The following is an 18,395-nucleotide window of genomic DNA, read 5'->3' as shown; positions in this document are numbered from 1 at the left end:
AGCAAGACCCTGTCTCAAAAACAAAAAATAGTCCGGACGTGGTGGCTCACGCCTGTAATCCCAGCATTTTAGGAGGCCAAGCTGGGTGGATCGCTTAAGCCTAGAAGTTCAAGACCAGCCTGGCCAACATGGCAAAACCATGCTCTACTAAAATTACAGAAAATTGGCTGGGCATGGTGGCAGGTGCCTGTAGTCCCAGCTACTCTGGAAGTTGAGACACAAGAATCGCTTGAGCCTAGGAGGTGGAGGTTACAGTGAGCCGAGATTGCACCACTGCACTCCAGCCTGGGAGACAGAGTGAGACATGATCTTTAAGAAAAAAAAAAGATCTTGAGCCAGCTCTACTTGTCTGCTTGGGTAGGTAGATCTGAAACAGCCACCCCCTCACCACATACACACACACACGCGCACGCATGCATACACAAGCACTACACAAAGCTGGAACCTGTGAAGTTCTATAATTTTATTGAAAAGGTAGACTAGAAAAATAATACTGTCTAACACAGCTGGATGGTAGGGAATTTTAGGTATGTCCAACTGGACTCTGGGTCAGAGGAGGAAATTCTTTAGGAAGTTATAACTACAAGTCTACCCTCATACAGATTTGGGAGCCACATTTACCCTAGCTGTATAGTTCAGAAATCCCTATGCCAAGTAAGTTAATGTTTAAGAACGTGAGGATGAATACCTAAGATTCCTGCAGAAGGAAATGCCGAACTGCTTTGGGAGGGACATATTGTCAACTCAGGTGTCTCATAAAGCCCCTGCTTAACATGAGTTCACCATTAAGATTTATAAAGATACAAAACTATCTGACCTGAGTGATTTTTAGCAAAGGAATAATAGGATTACTTGCCTAATACTTTAAATAATATAATTATGGAAAAATCTGGGAAGTATTTATATTTAAAAACTTAAAATAAGGAATTAAAGTATGAGAAAGACAGTATCAAAATGACCAAGCATTGTAAAAAGAATCAAAAGAACGTTTGTAAATAAACATATGTAGTTATTGAAATGAAAATTTTAACAGATGGATTTATATAGATTAGACACAAGAGTGAGTTGATGAGTAGAGGTTGCATATGTGTTTCCGTTTATTTATTACTATTAAGTATTAATAAATCGGAATTCCAGTTTCGTAAAGTTACTGATTTTCTTATAGTAACCTTTGTAGAAATGCAGTTGGTTTCCATTTAAATGTACACAGAAAACACCTTCCAAAGGTGCTACCATTGTGTAGAATCTAAAAACTGAGATGCAGCATGAGTAAGAAGTATTTTTAAATGAATGTATAATTGTTTTTGAAAGGAAGGACCAAAAGATACTCCCCTATTCCTCTTTATAAGTACCTTTTAAAATCTGTCATTGGTCAGTAAGTCTTAGATGTGTCTTCATTTTCCTCTCCTAAAAATAATTTCTCTTCATTTTCAGGAGGAAAGAATATGAATGAATCCTGCTTTCCAGTTTTTCCTCTGTCACCCTTGTTAACTTGTCCTGATTTTTCATTTATATATTGCGGTGCTGCAGTTAAAAAATAAAGTAGCTGGGCATAGTCACTTGAGCCCCAGATTTCAAGACCAGCCTGGGCAACATAGCAAGACCCTGTCTCCAAAACAAAACCAACAAAAACCTGAAAGGGACCAATAATAAATTTCTTATGAAACTACTATGCAGTTTTAAATTATAGGTTGTGCCACTAACTAAAAGACAGCACGACAGAGTAGAGTAGAAAGAAGTTGAAACTAGAATCCAAACTGGGTATAAATCTTGACTTGGAATTGACCTTAATCACTGAAGGTTTCATTACTACTAAATCAGATAAATTGAGGAGGTTAGGTAAAAGTGACCATCCTTCTTCAGTCTTACTCCCTACTCATAAAGAGACCATGGTGGGCCAGAGGATGGGGTGTAAAATACTAGACAAGAGCTGCGCTGTCCATTATGGTAGTCACATTTTAGTTGCTGAGTAGCTCCATGTTGCTAGTGGCTATGCCAGGTATAGAACTGTGCTAGTGGACAGCACAGATATAGAACATTCCCGTTATCATTAATAGTTCTGTCGGGTAACACTATTCCAGAGAATTTGGGTTCAGAATTAGAGTATGTAAAAAAGCAGTTAAAAGTATGAATAGCTTTAGAAGTTGGCAGTGGCAGCAGCCGCCTTTTCTGTTGTTGCTTTTGTTGGTTGGTTGGTTGGTTGGTTGGTTGGTTGGTTGGTTGGTTGGTTGGTTGGTTTTTGAGAGAGTCTTCCTCTGTCATCCAGACTGGAGTGCAGTGCTGCAAATCACAGCTCACTGCAGCCTCAACTTCCCAGACTTGAGCAGTGCTCTCACCTCAGCCCCCTAAGTAGCTGGGACTGCAGGTGTGTACCATCACACTTGGCTAATTTTTTTATTTTTTGTAGAGATGGGGTCTCACGATATTGCCCAGATTTGTCTCCAACTCCTGGGCTCAAGCAATTCTCCCTGCCTTGGCCTTCCAAAGTGGTAGGATTACAGATAATGAGCCACCACACGTGACCTTCACAGCAGCCTTCTTGACAGGGATAGTATGCACCATGGTAATTGCTCTTTGCCCAAAAACCTTGCTTCTTGTTGCAAGAAATTTTTTTCCTTTTGTTTTTTTACTTTCTGAAACCTGATCAAGCAGAGGTTTTATCTTAAAACTAGAATCATAGGTTATTATTATTTTAGGACTGAAGAGACCTTAAAGTTAAGCTATAGTGATTAGATTTTGGTGTAATAACTCTCTTCATTTTCCACATAGAGGTTAACCTCGATGTAGTGATTTGGATTAACTGGTAACCCCTTTTTTTCTCTTTTTGATATGGAGCCTCCCTCTGTTGCTCAGGCTGGAGTGCAGTGGTGCAATCTCGGCTCACTGCAACCTCCATCTCCTAGGTTCAAGCGATTCTCGTGCTTCAGCCTCTCGACTGGCCGGGATTACAGGTTGACACCACCATGCCCAGCTAATTTTTGTATTTTTAGTAAAGACGGGGTTTTACCATGTTGGCCAGGCTGGTCTCGAACTCCTGACCTCAGGTGATCTGCCCACCTCAGCCTCCCAAAGTGCTAGGATTACAGGCGTGAGCCACTACACCCAGCCAACTGGTAACCCTAAAAAAAAAAAAAAAAACTCCAGGAATTGAAGACTATCAGCCAGCTACTCATATGTTAATTTAAAATACAGTTGGCCCTCCACATTCATGGGTTCCACATCAGTGGATTCAACCACCTACGGATTGAAAATATTTAGGGGTCAGATATGATGGCTCACATGAAATCCCAGCACTTTGGAAGACTTAAACCTGGGAGTTTGAGGCCAGCCTGGGTAAAACAGTGAAACCCGATCTCTACCAAAAAAAAAAAAAAAAAAATTAGCCAAACATAGTGGTGTGCCTGTAATCCCAGCTACTTAGGAGGCTGAGATGGGAGGATCACTTGAGCCTGGGAGGCAGAAATTGCAGTGAGCCAAGATCATGCCACTGAACCAGGTTCACTCCACTGCACTCCAACCTGGGTGACAAAGTGAGACCCTGTGTCAAAAAAGAAAAGGAAACAACTCTATAGAGTTCCAAAAAGCAAAACCTGAATTTGCCACAAGCGTACTATGTTGAATCTATGCAAATGAAGTAATATGTAGCCATTTATTAGGTATTATAAGTAATACAGAGATGATTTAAGTTATATGAGAGGATGTCCATAGTTTGTATGCAAATACTATGCCATTTTATATAAGGGACTTGAGCATTGTGGATTTTGGTATCCACAGGAATCCTGGAACCAGTGCCCCCAGATTCTGAAGGACAACTGTAATTAACATCTTAAATCCTAATTGAGATCTACAAAGGAATTGCAGCAGATAGCTTGGAATCTTTTTATTCATATAGTATACTCTTCCCTAGACTCCTTGAGGTTAAAGAGTTAAAAAATACATCCCTGCCTTTAAGGATTTTGTAGTCTGTTGATGGAAACTCAAAACCAATAGCAATATTATATGGGTCTTTCTACTAGAGTGGAATCTTGAATATCCGGTGAGGGTACATTACTTAGTGCAGTGCCTGGTATAAAAGTAAGTTCTGAATGAATAAAAGAAGTGGGCCATAATAACCCACTTGTCTATTTTCGCTACTCAATTAGTAATGGCTAAAGAGGGAGGAGAGAGTGTTCCTAGTCACAGAAAAAACACATAAAGTCTTATCAAGACAAATGAGAGAATGGAATATTTGGGTAGCTACAGGTAGCTCAGTTGTTTGAGTGGAGGGAAAGATAAAAGAGGAAACTAGAACAGATGAGGCAGTGGTCAGACTGTGAAGTCCTTTTTGTATTCCACACTAAGGTTTGTATTTTATTCTGAAATACATGGTAATTATTCAAAGAGTTTTAAAACCGGGTAAAACGTGATGTTAAGAGTGGGTAGGGAAGGACTGGATGGGATGTTACATGGGAAACTAAAAGCAACATGTAAGCCTTGGATGGCTTTAGGTCAAGGATACTAGGCAGCCAGAGGAAAGGAACAGAAAAGGCAATGGGAAGAAGGTAGAAAAGACAAACCTTTCTGTTTTCCAGAACTTGTCTGGTGCTGTTCTTTTCCTGGAAAGGGGTTGAGTGTTTGTTCCTCCTCTGAATTCATGTCACTTAGCTTTCTGTTCCTGTGACTCATAAATTTAAGCTTGTGCTGTTAGTATTTATGATTAACTTATGAATTAAGTAGATTTTTCTGGGCAAATCACTTAATTACATTGTCTTTATAGAAAATTATTGTGAATTCAAATTCAACTTTTAAAACGTACCTGCTCTATAGCCAGTTTATGACTTGAATGTTGCCTATTCACTTATTTTCAAGTACACACATGAAAGGTCACAAGAAAAAAATTGTAAAATATAGTTTATTTTGTTTCTTTGACATTATGTAAAGGTTTCAGGTTTAATTACAACATGAAAATGTTTTTAAAGCAAATTTATTGAGGCTCCTCACTGTTAATGAATGGAAATGAACCTTCAAATTTAGTCACAGACTGGATTGGAATAGAATGTCAGTGGAATTCCCCTTTTAAATATTTTAGATGTGTCTTGTGAGCAGTAAGTAGAATTCTTTTTTGTTGTTGTTGTTGTTGTTGTTGTTGTTGTTGTTGTTTTTGTTTTGAGATGGAGTCTTGCTCTGTCACCCAGGCTGGAGTGCAGTGGCGCAATCTCAGCTCACTGCAAGCTCCCCCTCCTGGGTTCATGCCGTTCTCCTGCCTCAGCCTCCTGAGTAGCTGGGACTACAGGCGCCCACCACCACACCCGGCTAATTTTTTTTGTATTTTTAGTAGACACCGGGTTTCACTGTGTTAGCCAGGATGGTCTCGATCTCCTGACCTCATGATCCGCCCGATCTCCTGACCTCATGATCCGCCCGTCTCAGCCTCCCAAAGTGCTGGGATTGCAGACGTGAGCCAGTGCACCCTGCCAATAAGTAGAATTCTTACCAGCTTTTGCCATTCCTGGAGAAGAGGCTCAACATTCATATGATACAAATAGTTATCTTCTGCAAGACAGATACCCTTCATCCAGAAATCCTTCATTCTCTGAATCTTTTTTTTTTTTTTTTTGGAGACAGAGTTTCGCTCTTGTTGCCCAGGCTGGAGTGCAGTGGCACAGTCTCAGCTCACAGCAACCTCCACCTTCTGTGTTCAAGTGATTCTCCTGCCTTAGCCTCCTCAGTAGCTGGGATTACAGGTGCCTGCCACAACACCCAGCTAATTTTTTGTATTTTTAGTAAAGACTGGGTTTCATCATGTTGGCCAGGCTGGTCTCGAACTTCTGATATCAGGTGATCCACCCGCCTCAGCCTCCCAAAGTGCAGGGATTACAGGCATGAGCCACCACGCCAGGCCTCTCTGAATCCTTTTTTAAATTCATTTATTTCTCCGTCATTTCCTGAATTTCTGAATAATCACACCCCTTCTCAGAACTTTCACCAGTAAGAACTTGTACCAGTTCTTCTGACATTATTGTATGTGCCTTCAGTATTACTTTTAATCATCTTTATGGTTTACTTGGCCATTAAGTCCTCCCAGACTTATTTGTGCCTTTCCGTGTGTAGAATGCAGCTTCACAGACCACCGGTAATTTTTTTCTTTCTTGCATATCGTAGTAGAGGAGTGACCTAATTGTTCACCCTTAGCAGCCCCATAAGGCATGTAACAGAGATGCAGATGTTTTACTGTACAAGTTTTAAGGCACAGATCTATCTAGGAATAGTATAACATATACAAGTTTATATGAAATCTAGAGACACCCATATGGTCCCACTTTCTTCCCAGTTTTCATCTTCCCTGTCATTTTTTTAAAATTATTTTTCTTTTTAAGAGACAGGGTCTTGCTCTGTTGCCCAGGCTGGAGTGCAGTGTGCAGTCGTAGCTTACTGCAGCCTCGAATTCCCAATTTCAAGCAATCCTCCTGCCTCAGCCTTCTGAGTAACTAGGATTACAGGCACATGCTACCATGCCCAGCTAATTTTTTGTTTGTTTTGGTAGAGATGGGGTCTTTCTGTATTGCCCAGGCTGGTCTCAAACTCTTGGCCTCAATCAGTCCTTGCCACCTTGCCTTCCCAAAGCACTGGGATTACAGGCATAAGTGGTGAGCCACTATGCCCAGCCTTTTTGTTTTTTTGGAGACAGGGTCTCACTTTGTCACCCAGGCTGGATTGCAGTGGTGCGATCTCTGCCCACTGCAGCCTCAGCCTTCCAGGTTCAAGTGATCCTCCTTTCTCACCCCCACAGGTAGCTGGGACTACAGCTGCATACCACCACACCTGGCTAATTTTTGTACTTTTTGTGGAGATGGGGGGGTCTCCCTATGTTGCCCAGGCTGGTCTCGAACTCCTGAGCTCAAGTGATCCTCCTGCCTCAAAGCCTTCCAAAGTGCTTGGATTATAAGCATGTGCCACCGCCCCCAGCCTAGCCTATCATTTTAAGAATAGGTCTCTTCATGCTATTCTTTCTATTCATTTTCTTTTTGGTCATTGTGCTCTTGCTGTTTCTAAAATCAAGGCCAATTCAGTATCCCAGGATCCTTTTCCTTTTAAGTAAAAATACGTTTACCCTACAAGTTTAAGCTTGTTTTGGTATAATGTTTACTTCTTAACTTATGATAATACAGGCCCTATCAGTTCTCTCTACCTATTTTCTTTGTTGCCTTTTGATCCTGTATCATACATATTTTATTCCAATGAATGTGGCCACATCCTGTGGCTATCTTATTTCTCATTTATCTTTGTTCCCTTGTCTTTAAAACCCATTTTTATCTCTTTACCCTATGTGTCTTTCAAATGACTCTTACCTTTGTCATTGCTATCTAATAATAATAGTTTAAGATGCTAATTCAAAAGAAAAAGTATGTTGGGCTATGTCTACCCCTACTTCTAATTCTTAAGCTGGTCCTGCCATGAGGTAGGTAATTTGACATTCGCTTTTATGATAGCGCTAGAATCTCCACTATTAGGGATTAGTACCTTATTTTATAGAAGCAAACTATTTCAGTACTGATAAGTTTGGAAATATGGGGATGTTCTCAGTTTTATAATTAGATTAGGAGGGTTTTGTTTCAGAAAGATTGCTTATGCAAACAGGAAGAGTTACAATAAGGATGACATTTATTGATCATTTACTATGTGCCAGACGTTATACTAAACTATAACACATACTTAATCTCCTTTAATACAGCAATTTAATGAAGTTTAAGTGCTGTTTTGACCTCTATTTTATAAGTGGGATATGAAAGGTCAAAACAGTTAAATTAACTTCCATTAAATTAACCTAGCCATTAAATAATTTCATACCCAGGTCTTAGCTTCTAATACTTATGCATTTTCTGCCATTCTATGTAGTTCATTTTACATACACACATAACAGACTGAGCTGCAGTGCTTTAGAAGGGGAATCCTTTCATAAGCTGCTATTGCAAGATTTGAGAAAAATCTCAATCTTAACTAAATTCTGAAATAAATTAGTGTTGATTAATGTAGCTTAAATTAACATTTCCTATTTGCTTTTTCACAGACTGAAGGGGCTGGACTTGCTACCTGTATAGAACTGTGTGTAAAAGCTCTTCGCTTGGAGTCTACAGAAAATACTGAAGTGAAAATATCTATTTGCAAGACCATTTCATGTTTGTTGCCTGATGATCTGGAAGTAAAACGTGCTTGTCAACTGAGTGAATTTCTTATTGAGCCTACAGTAGATGCGTATTATGCTGTGGAAATGTTATATAATCAGCCAGACCAGAAATATGATGAAGAGAATCTTCCAATACCAAATTCTCTACGCTGTGAGCTGTTACTTGTATTGAAAACTCAGTGGCCCTTTGATCCAGAATTCTGGGATTGGAAAACCTTGAAACGACAATGCCTTGCATTAATGGGAGAAGAAGCATCCATTGTGTCTTCAATAGATGAACTAAATGACAGTGAAGTATATGAAAAAGTAGACTACCAAGAAGAGAGTAAAGAAACTTCTATGAATGGACTTTCTGGTGGAGTTGGTGCTAATTCTGGCCTTCTTAAAGACATTGGTGATGAAAAGCAGAAGAAGAGAGAGATAAAACAGTTAAGAGAGAGGGGATTTATATCTGCTAGGTTTAGGAATTGGCAAGCCTACATGCAGTATTGTGTGTTGTGTGACAAAGAATTCCTTGGTCACAGAATAGTACGACATGCTCAGAAACATTACAAAGATGGAATTTATAGTTGCCCCATATGTGCAAAGAACTTTAATTCTAAAGAAACTTTTGTCCCTCATGTCACACTGCATGTTAAACAATCTAGTAAAGAGAGACTAGCAGCTATGAAACCATTAAGAAGATTGGGAAGGCCTCCAAAGATCACAACTGCCAATGAAAATCAGAAGACTAATACTGTGGCTAAACAGGAGCAGCGACCTATAAAAAAGAATAGTCTCTATTCAACAGATTTTATAGTGTTTAATGACAATGATGGTTCAGACGATGAGAATGATGACAAAGATAAATCCTATGAGCCAGAAGTGATTCCAGTCCAGAAACCAGTACCTGTTAATGAATTTAATTGCCCTGTAACTTTTTGTAAAAAGGGCTTTAAGTACTTTAAAAATTTAATTGCTCATGTAAAGGGGCATAAAGATAATGAAGATGCTAAGCGCTTTCTTGAAATGCAGAGCAAAAAAGTTATTTGCCAGTACTGTAGGCGGCATTTTGTGAGTGTTACTCATCTCAATGATCACTTACAGATGCACTGTGGCAGTAAACCATATATCTGTATACAGATGAAATGTAAAGCTGGTTTTAATAGTTATGCTGAGCTTTTAACCCACCGAAAGGAGCATCAAGTCTTTAGAGCAAAATGTATGTTTCCTAAATGTGGAAGAATTTTTTCGGAAGCTTATTTACTGTATGATCATGAAGCACAACATTATAATACGTACACTTGCAAGTTCACAGGTTGTGGTAAAGTTTATCGTTCTCAGGGTGAGCTGGAAAAGCATCTGGATGATCACAGTACTCCTCCTGAAAAAGTGCTGCCTCCTGAAGCCCAACTTAATTCATCTGGAGGTTCCATTCAGCCTTCTGAAATGAATCAGAACACAGCAGAGAATACTGAGAAAGAAAGATCTGTGCTTCCTTCAGAAAATAACATTGAAAACAGCTTACTAGCAGATAGAAGTGATGCTTGGGATAAAAGCAAAGCAGAATCAACTGTGACCAAACAAGACCAGATTTCTGCCTCTGAGCTCAGGCAAGTTAATGGACCATTGTCAAATGGTTTGGAAAACTCTGCTACTACTCCTCTACTTCAATCCAGTGAAGTAGCTGTGTCCATTAAGGTGTCTCTCAATCAGGGGATTGAGGATAACTTTGGAAAGCAAGAAAACTCAACTGTGGAAGGCAATGGTGAATCTCTGGTCACAGACTTACATACACCAGTTGAAGATACTTGTAATGATTTATGTCATGCAGGTTTCCAGGAGAGAAAAGAACAAGATTGCTTTAATGAAGCCCAGGTTACTCAGAATTCTTTAGTAAATTCAGAAACTCTCAAAATAGGTGACCTTACCCCACAAAACTTAGAAAGACAAGTGAACAACTTGATGACCTTTTCTGTGCAAAATCAGGCAGGATTTCAAAACAATTTACCAACTTCCAAATTTGAATGTAGAGATAATGTTAAAACATCATCCAATCTTTATAATTTACCTCTTAAGACTTTAGAAAGTATTGCATTTGTTCCACCACAGCCCAATCTAAGTAATTCATTAGGAACCCCATCAGTGCCTCCAAAAGCTCCAGTTCAGAAATTCAGCTGCCAGGTCGAGGGATGTACTCGAACCTATAACTCTTCACAGAGTATTGGGAAACACATGAAGACAGCACACCCTGACCAATATGCTGCATTTAAAATGCAGCGCAAAAATAAAAAAGGTCAGAAAGCTAACAACTTAAATACACCAAATAATGGAAAATTTGTTTATTTTTTGCCATCACCGGTGAACAGCTCAAATAATGCATTTTTTACATCACAGACCAAAGCCAATGGGAATCCTACTTGTTCGGCCCAGTTGCAGCATGTCTCGCCTCCCATTTTTCCAGCTCATTTAGCAAGTGTGTCAACTCCATTGTTGTCCTCAATGGAAAGTGTCATAAATCCAAATATAACTTCTCAGGATAAAAATGAACAAGGTGGTATGTTATGTTCCCAAATGGAAAATTTACCTAATACTGCCTTGCCAGCACAAATGGAAGATCTAACCAAAACAGTTCTGCCTTTGAATATTGACAGTGGCTCAGATCCTTTCCTTCCTTTACCTGCAGAAAGTAGTTCAATGTCTCTCTTCCCTTCACCAGCAGATAGTGGGACTAATTCTGTTTTTTCCCAACTGGAAAATAATACAAATCATTATTCCTCACAGATGGAAGGAAACACTAATTCCTCCTTTCTAAAGGGGGGTAATGGTGAAAATGCAGTTTTTCCTTCACAAGTGAATGTTGCAGATAACTTCAGTAGCCCCAATGACCAACAGTCTGCACCTGAAAAAGTTAAAAAAGACCGTGGGCGGGGCCCAAATGGGAAAGAAAGAAAACCTAAGCACAACAAAAGGGCTAAATGGCCTGCAATTATCAGAGATGGGAAATTTATCTGTAGCAGGTGTTACAGGGCTTTTACTAATCCCAGATCACTGGGTGGGCACTTATCCAAGCGATCTTACTGTAAACCACTGGATGGAGCCGAAATTGCTCAAGAACTTCTACAGAGTAATGGACAGCCTTCTCTTCTTGCCAGCATGATTCTTTCCACAAATGCAGTAAATTTGCAGCAGCCACAACAATCTACCTTCAATCCAGAAGCATGTTTTAAAGATCCATCATTTCTACAGCTTCTTGCTGCTGAAAATCGCTCGCCAACATTTTTACCAAATACATTTCCTCGACCTGGCGTGACTAACTTTAATACCAGTGTCAGTCAAGAAGGTAGTGAAATTATTAAACAGGCTTTGGAAACTGCTGGCATTCCCAGTACATTTGAGGGTGCCGAGATGCTTTCTCATGTTTCAACAAGTTGTGTCTCTGATACACCACAAGTAAATGCAACAGTGATTCCAAATCCAGCTGTACCACCCCTGTTGCAAACTGTATGCCATCCAAACACCTTGCTGACCAACCAGAATAGGACATCAAACTCTAAAACTTCCTCCATTGAGGAATGTAGCACCTTGCCTGTTTTTCCAACGAATGACTTACTACTGAAGACTGTTGAAAATGGTTTGTGCTCTAGTTCATTTCCTAATTCTGGTGGGCCATCACAAAATTTTACCAGTAACAGTTCTCGTGTTTCTGTTATAAGTGGTCCTCAGAACACAAGATCCAGTCATTTAAATAAAAAGGGAAACAGTGCTTCTAAGAGAAGAAAGAAAGTTGCTCCTCCACTAATCGCACCTAATTCTTCCCAAAACTTGGTAACAAGTGACTTAACAACAATGGGACTCATAGCAAAGAGTGTTGAAATCCCAACTACTAACCTTCACTCAAATGTAATTCCAGGTTGTGAACCTCAGACTTTGGTGGAAAATCTAACACAGAAATTAAATAATGTTAACAATCAGTTATTTGTGACTGATGTAAAAGAGAATTTTAAAACCAATGTTGAGTCCCATACAGTGTTAGCCCCTTTAACATTAAAAACTGAAAATGGTGATTCCCAAATGATGGCTTTGAATTCATGCACAACTTCAATAAATTCTGATTTGCAGATTTCTGAAGACAATGTTATACAAAACTTTGAGAAGACTCTTGAAATTATTAAAACTGCTATGAATTCTCAAATACTTGAGGTAAAAAGTGGATCTCAGGGTGCTGGTGAAACATCACAAAATGCTCAAATAAATTATAACATTCAGCTTCCTTCAGTAAACACTGTGCAAAATAACAAATTACCTGATTCTTCTCAGTTTTCCTCCTTTATAAGTGTCATGCCAACAAAAAGTAACATTCCTCAGTCTGAAGTATCACATAAGGAGGATCAAATACAGGAGATTTTAGAAGGCTTACAGAAACTAAAATTAGAAAATGACCTGTCCCCTCCAGCATCCCAGTGTGTACTGATAAATACATCAGTAACACTGACTCCCACGCCTGTTAAATCAACTGCAGATGTCACAGTTGTTCAGCCAGTTTCTGAAATGATAAACATTCAGTTTAATGACAAAGTTAATAAACCCTTTGTGTGTCAAAACCAAGGCTGTAACTACAGTGCTATGACAAAGGATGCACTATTTAAGCACTATGGTAAAATTCATCAGTACACTCCAGAAATGATTCTTGAAATTAAGAAGAATCAATTGAAATTTGCTCCCTTTAAATGTGTAGTACCTACATGTACAAAAACATTTACAAGAAATTCTAACCTCCGGGCACACTGTCAATTGGTGCATCATTTTACAACTGAAGAAATGGTAAAGTTAAAAATTAAAAGGCCTTACGGAAGAAAATCTCAGAGTGAAAATTTGTCGGCCCCACGAAGTACACAAGTGAAAAAACAGCTAGCTATGACAGAGGAAAATAAAAAGGAATCTCAGCCTGCTTTAGAATTGAGAGAAGAGACCCAAACTCCCCACAGTAATGTAGCAGTGATCCCAGAAAAACAACTTGTAGAAAAAAAAAGCCCTGACAAAACAGAAAGTTCTTTACAAGTGATTACAGTTACTTCAGAACAATGTAATACAAATGCACTCACAAACATACAAACCAAAGGACGGAAAATTAGGAGGCATAAAAAAGAAAAGGAGGAGAAAAAACGAAAGAAGCCAGTTTCCCAATCCCTTGAGTTTCCAACAATATACAGTCCTTACAGACCATATCGATGTGTTCACCAGGGATGCTTTGCTGCCTTTACAATACAGCAAAACTTGATTCTCCATTACCAGGCTGTACACAAATCAGATCTACCTGCATTTTCAGCAGAGGTCGAAGAGGAAAGTGAAGCTGGTAAAGAAAGTGAAGAAACTGAAACTAAACAAACTTTGAAAGAATTTCGATGTCAGGTAAGTGACTGTTCTCGAATTTTCCAAGCAATTACTGGCCTAATACAACACTACATGAAACTTCATGAAATGACTCCTGAAGAAATTGAAAGTATGACTGCTTCAGTGGATGTTGGGAAATTTCCGTGTGACCAGTTAGAGTGTAAATCTTCATTTACTACGTATTTGAACTATGTTGTTCATCTAGAGGCAGACCATGGAATTGGACTAAGGGCAAGTAAAACCGAAGAAGATGGTGTATACAAATGTGATTGTGAAGGCTGTGACCGTATATATGCAACCCGGTCAAATCTCCTCCGACACATTTTTAATAAGCATAATGACAAACATAAGGCTCATTTGATTCGCCCAAGAAGATTAACACCTGGCCAGGAAAATATGTCAAGCAAAGCAAACCAGGAAAAATCGAAGTCTAAACATCGGGGGATGAAACACAGCAGATGTGGAAAGGAAGGAATAAAAATGCTTAAGACCAAACGAAAGAAAAAAAACAATTTAGAAAACAAGAATGCAAAGATTGTGCAGATTGAAGAAAATAAGCCTTATTCTCTGAAACGTGGGAAGCATGTATATTCTATAAAGGCTAGAAATGATGCCCTGTCTGAGTGTACAAGCAGATTTGTAACCCAGTATCCATGTATGATAAAGGGATGTACTTCGGTTGTTACAAGTGAAAGCAATATAATTAGACATTATAAGTGCCATAAATTATCTAAGGCATTTACATCACAACACCGAAATCTTCTTATTGTATTCAAACAGTGTTGCAACTCACAAGTAAAGGAAACGTCTGAGCAAGAAGGTGCTAAGAATGATGTGAAAGATTCTGACACGTGTGTATCAGAGAGCAATGATAATTCAAGAACAACAGCTACAGTTTCACAAAAGGAAGTTGAAAAAAATGAAAAAGATGAAATGGATGAACTAACAGAATTGTTTATTACAAAATTAATAAATGAAGATAGCACAAGTGTAGAGACGCAGGCTATTACTTCTTCAAATGTGAGTAACGATTTTCAGGAAGATAACCCCTGCCAGTCAGAAAGACAAAAAGCAAGTAATTTGAAGAGAGTTAATAAAGAAAAAAATGTCTCACAAAATAAAAAAAGGAAAGTTGAAAAAGCTGAACCAGCATCGGCAGCTGAGTTAAGTAGCGTGCGTAAAGAAGAAGAAACTGCTGTTGCCATTCAAACCACTGAGGAGCATCCTGCGTCTTTTGACTGGAGCTCTTTTAAGCCAATGGGATTTGAAGTATCATTTCTGAAGTTTCTTGAGGAGTCTGCAGTGAAGCAGAAGAAAAATATTGACAAAGACCATCCAAATACTGGAAACAAAAAAGGATCCCATTCAAATTCAAGAAAAAATATTGATAAGACTGCTGTGACTAGTGGAAATCATGTATGTCCTTGTAAAGAAAGCGAAACGTTTGTACAGTTTGCCAATCCATCACAGCTTCAGTGCAGTGATAATGTAAAAATTGTTTTAGACAAGAATCTTAAAGATTGCACTGAGCTTGTCTTAAAGCAGCTTCAGGAAATGAAACCTACCGTCAGTCTGAAAAAACTTGAAGTACATTCAAATGATCCAGATATGTCTGTTGTGAAAGATATCAGTATAGGTAAAGCCACAGGCAGAGGTCAGTACTGATAATTAATGTATAAATACATCATTTACCATTTTATTTTAAATAGGAAGCCATCAAGCATGCTAGAATTGTGGAACTTTCATTATATTTTTTGTTGTTGTCATGAATTAACCTGGCAAAAAAAAACAAAACAACAACAAAAAAAACATGACATTGTCATGTAAAACTTTTTTTTTTTATCCCTATGGGACTTGAGGAACAGAATCAGTACTTCAGTTATTGTAAATAGCTAAACCTCAAATTTCTATCACCCAATTGCCCTTTTCATGAACTAAACAATTATCTGTGTGATTGGTATGTTTCACCAGGTCACTGCTCATGTATAACAGTACTCTTTATTTGTAGATACCTTTTTTGTATATATTTATTATTGTAAATCATGTGCTGCCACCAGCAGTCTGTAAGTCTAAACTATTAAATGACACATTTATATTTGGAATTTTAATTTTTAACTAAGCGATCAAGTTTTTTAAATTGTTCTTTTATTGTTTTAAATTAAGAACTTTTTGAACTAAAACCAGAAACTCTGCCATAGTTCATTGATTTTTACATGAAACATTTATTTACAAGATGATATCAAGATTACTTTTCACAAAATAGGCACATTATATCAACACTTTGCTCTGCTTTGTAAATTTGCCATCCAGGATTTTGGGGTGGTATTCATGTGAAATTAAAGCAGATTCTTTAGCAGTTTCCTATAGCTACAGTTTTGGGGTTTTTTTTTTTTTTTCTCATTGCTTCTAATTGGATATAGTTACTATGAGTCCATGAAATATAATGGAAATGTGAATAAAGAATTTACTACATTGAAGATTTTAAACATTTGGTATTAAAAAAAAAATCCTTTGTGAATGTGATAGAAAACTAGTAGTGTGGAGCAGTGTAAATATTTGAGGTGGTGATTTGTGAAGTAGCCCAGTATTGCCTTAAATAAAATCACATTTCATTTCTTGTTTTATACATGTGATCTTATAAAGATTTTTTGTTTTGTTTTCCATTTTCTGAGATTTATAGATTGGTGTATAGCTTTAAACTGTATAAAGTTTTGTGGAAAGATTTTTTTAAACATTTTTATAAATCTTAAAATTGATATCATCAAAGTGAGCCCATCTTGTGTTTATAAAATACAAGAGTCCTTAACATTTATAATTACATAGATAAAACACTTTCTATAAGGAAGTTGGATGTTTTGATTTTACTGTTTATAGATGTTAGATTGTACAGATTTGTCTGTATTTCTCACCATATCTAATGATGCTTTTTTCATTAGATTGGTCTTCAAGAGCAGTATTAGTTATAATTATTTTGGTTATTCAGTATATAGTTAGCTCTTACAGTTTAGCTTTATTCACCATATTTATACTGTGGATTCACAGCCAGAGGTAGAGGTTATTCCAGGAGAGTTGATGACCTTCATTTAAAGTCCAACTAAAATCAGTACTAGAAACAAAAGAAAACATCCTTGCAATATTTACTTTTGTTTCTGTTTGCCATAAATAGTAACATTGGTTTTTTAATTTTGTGTTTGTTATACAACAGTTGCATTCACAATACTATTGGCCTGAGATATATTGATGATATTGTGATGGTATGAAAATGTGTACATTCCCTGTGCAACATCAGATTTGCAGGAAAAATGAAGCACTTACTGAAATCGCTGGTACTCTGAATAAATAAGCATGGTCAAGGAGTGAACTATTTTCTTTTGGAAATTTCTTTTTAATTTTTATTAAAGTATCATTTTATTTTTAGGGCCTTTTGGGTTTTATTGACTAGTTCATTTCACCTCTTTAAGACTTACTACCAATAAGCATAAAACTTGACACGTTAAAATCCCTGCCCTTTGGTAAGCCCACTGTTATTTATTAAAATAAAAGTTATTTTATGGGTGATTAATACATGGGTTTTCTTTTTCCTAAATTAACAATAAATAACTGAGTAATTTTAATACTGAATTTTTGTTAACAACTGAATGTTTCCATACAGTTTTCCTAGAAGTTGACCTAGCTCTTAAAGGTGGGCACTTGACAAAACTACTCTATATAGCACAGTAGCAAGTAGGTTTATTTCTGGTCATTGTAACTATGAGCCACTGTTAAGTGAAAATGCCAGTGTATTGGGGCTTTTCTTTTGCTCATTAGCTTAAGAAAATTTATAACTAGACATTTCTGTAATTGTTCTACATGTCATGGGGAAGAGTTTGCCAACATTTAATGAAATTTTTATATTCCAGGTAATGTATGCTAAAGGTAGTTATGAGAGAGTGGGCTTCTTAGCATGAAACAGAAAAATCAAATTATGGTTAAAAAAAAAAAAAAAGATATGAATTTATAGAACAGCATGTTGATAAATTTTGATATGGAATGTAATGTCTAAGTATTAAAAAAGAATCATAAAATTTATTTTTTTCATGGTATACTTTTCCCCACCTATTGTCTTGAGATATCTTCTGCAGCCTAAATTTGCTAAAATGTCATCATTAAAAAGTAGGAGTTTTTCCTCTTCTGAACCCCCAAAGTTTGCATATTACAGGTCAGAATTGTGTTATTCAAAATACATCGTCTTAAGTGAAATGTGACGGTTTTTGAAATTTTCAACAGTGTTAAATTTAACATACATATATTATTATTTTAAAGGGCTAGACAGATTTTTAAGGCAAGTTTTTATCAAGCAGTCACAGTGGCTATAGATAATACGATGAAAGGACAATAATACAATACCTAGGGACATCAGAAAGAATGCCCTATTTTTCTGGAAAAGGTGGTAGGTAGGTGTGAAAGTGTTTGTAAAAAATAGGAGTTTTGAAAGATGAGTGAATGCTCATTGGTTCAGGGGGACAAGAGAATTTCAGGCTTGGAGGTAAAGCATAATTGCAGTATTGCCAGTGGGCCACTTGTTAAGATAGGAAGTTGAAGAAGGTGAAGCTGAGGAGGCAGATGGGTGGCGGGTTCAGGAATGTTCTTGTGTGCTGTATGAAGTCTTTATTTTCGTTTTTGAAAATTGTTACTGGATGCATGCAGACTGAACAATTTAATCAGTATCAATTTTAGATAATTGTCATGGTATAGTGGATAAATTGAGTAACTTGGAGATTACTTAGGGTAACCTAAAATAGTCCAGGAAAAAAATGATGGGAGCCAGAAGAAAGGCTAATGAAGTTGGGAAAGAGACTAATGGATAAGAGAAATACTA

General features: G+C 37.5%; 1 protein-coding gene across 1 annotated transcript in view; it reads left to right on the top strand.

The window, feature by feature from the left end:
* The window catches only part of ZNF292 (zinc finger protein 292), a 106,355-nt gene extending 89,256 nt beyond the window's left edge, over positions 1-17,099 (top strand). Inside the window, exon 9 of the mRNA XM_010387954.2 lies at positions 8,048-17,099. Within this exon, the coding sequence (XP_010386256.2) occupies positions 8,048-15,202 (7,155 nt within the window). The 3' untranslated portion in view covers positions 15,203-17,099. The remainder of the gene's footprint in view (positions 1-8,047) is intronic.
* The last annotated feature ends 1,296 nt before the right edge of the window (positions 17,100-18,395 follow it).

This window comes from Rhinopithecus roxellana, chromosome 4, assembly GCF_007565055.1.
Source record: "Rhinopithecus roxellana isolate Shanxi Qingling chromosome 4, ASM756505v1, whole genome shotgun sequence".
In the NCBI taxonomy this organism is placed as follows: domain Eukaryota; kingdom Metazoa; phylum Chordata; class Mammalia; order Primates; family Cercopithecidae; genus Rhinopithecus; species Rhinopithecus roxellana.
The sequence above is the reverse complement of the archived record's forward strand: the minus strand, read 5'-3'. Positions and strand labels throughout refer to the sequence as shown.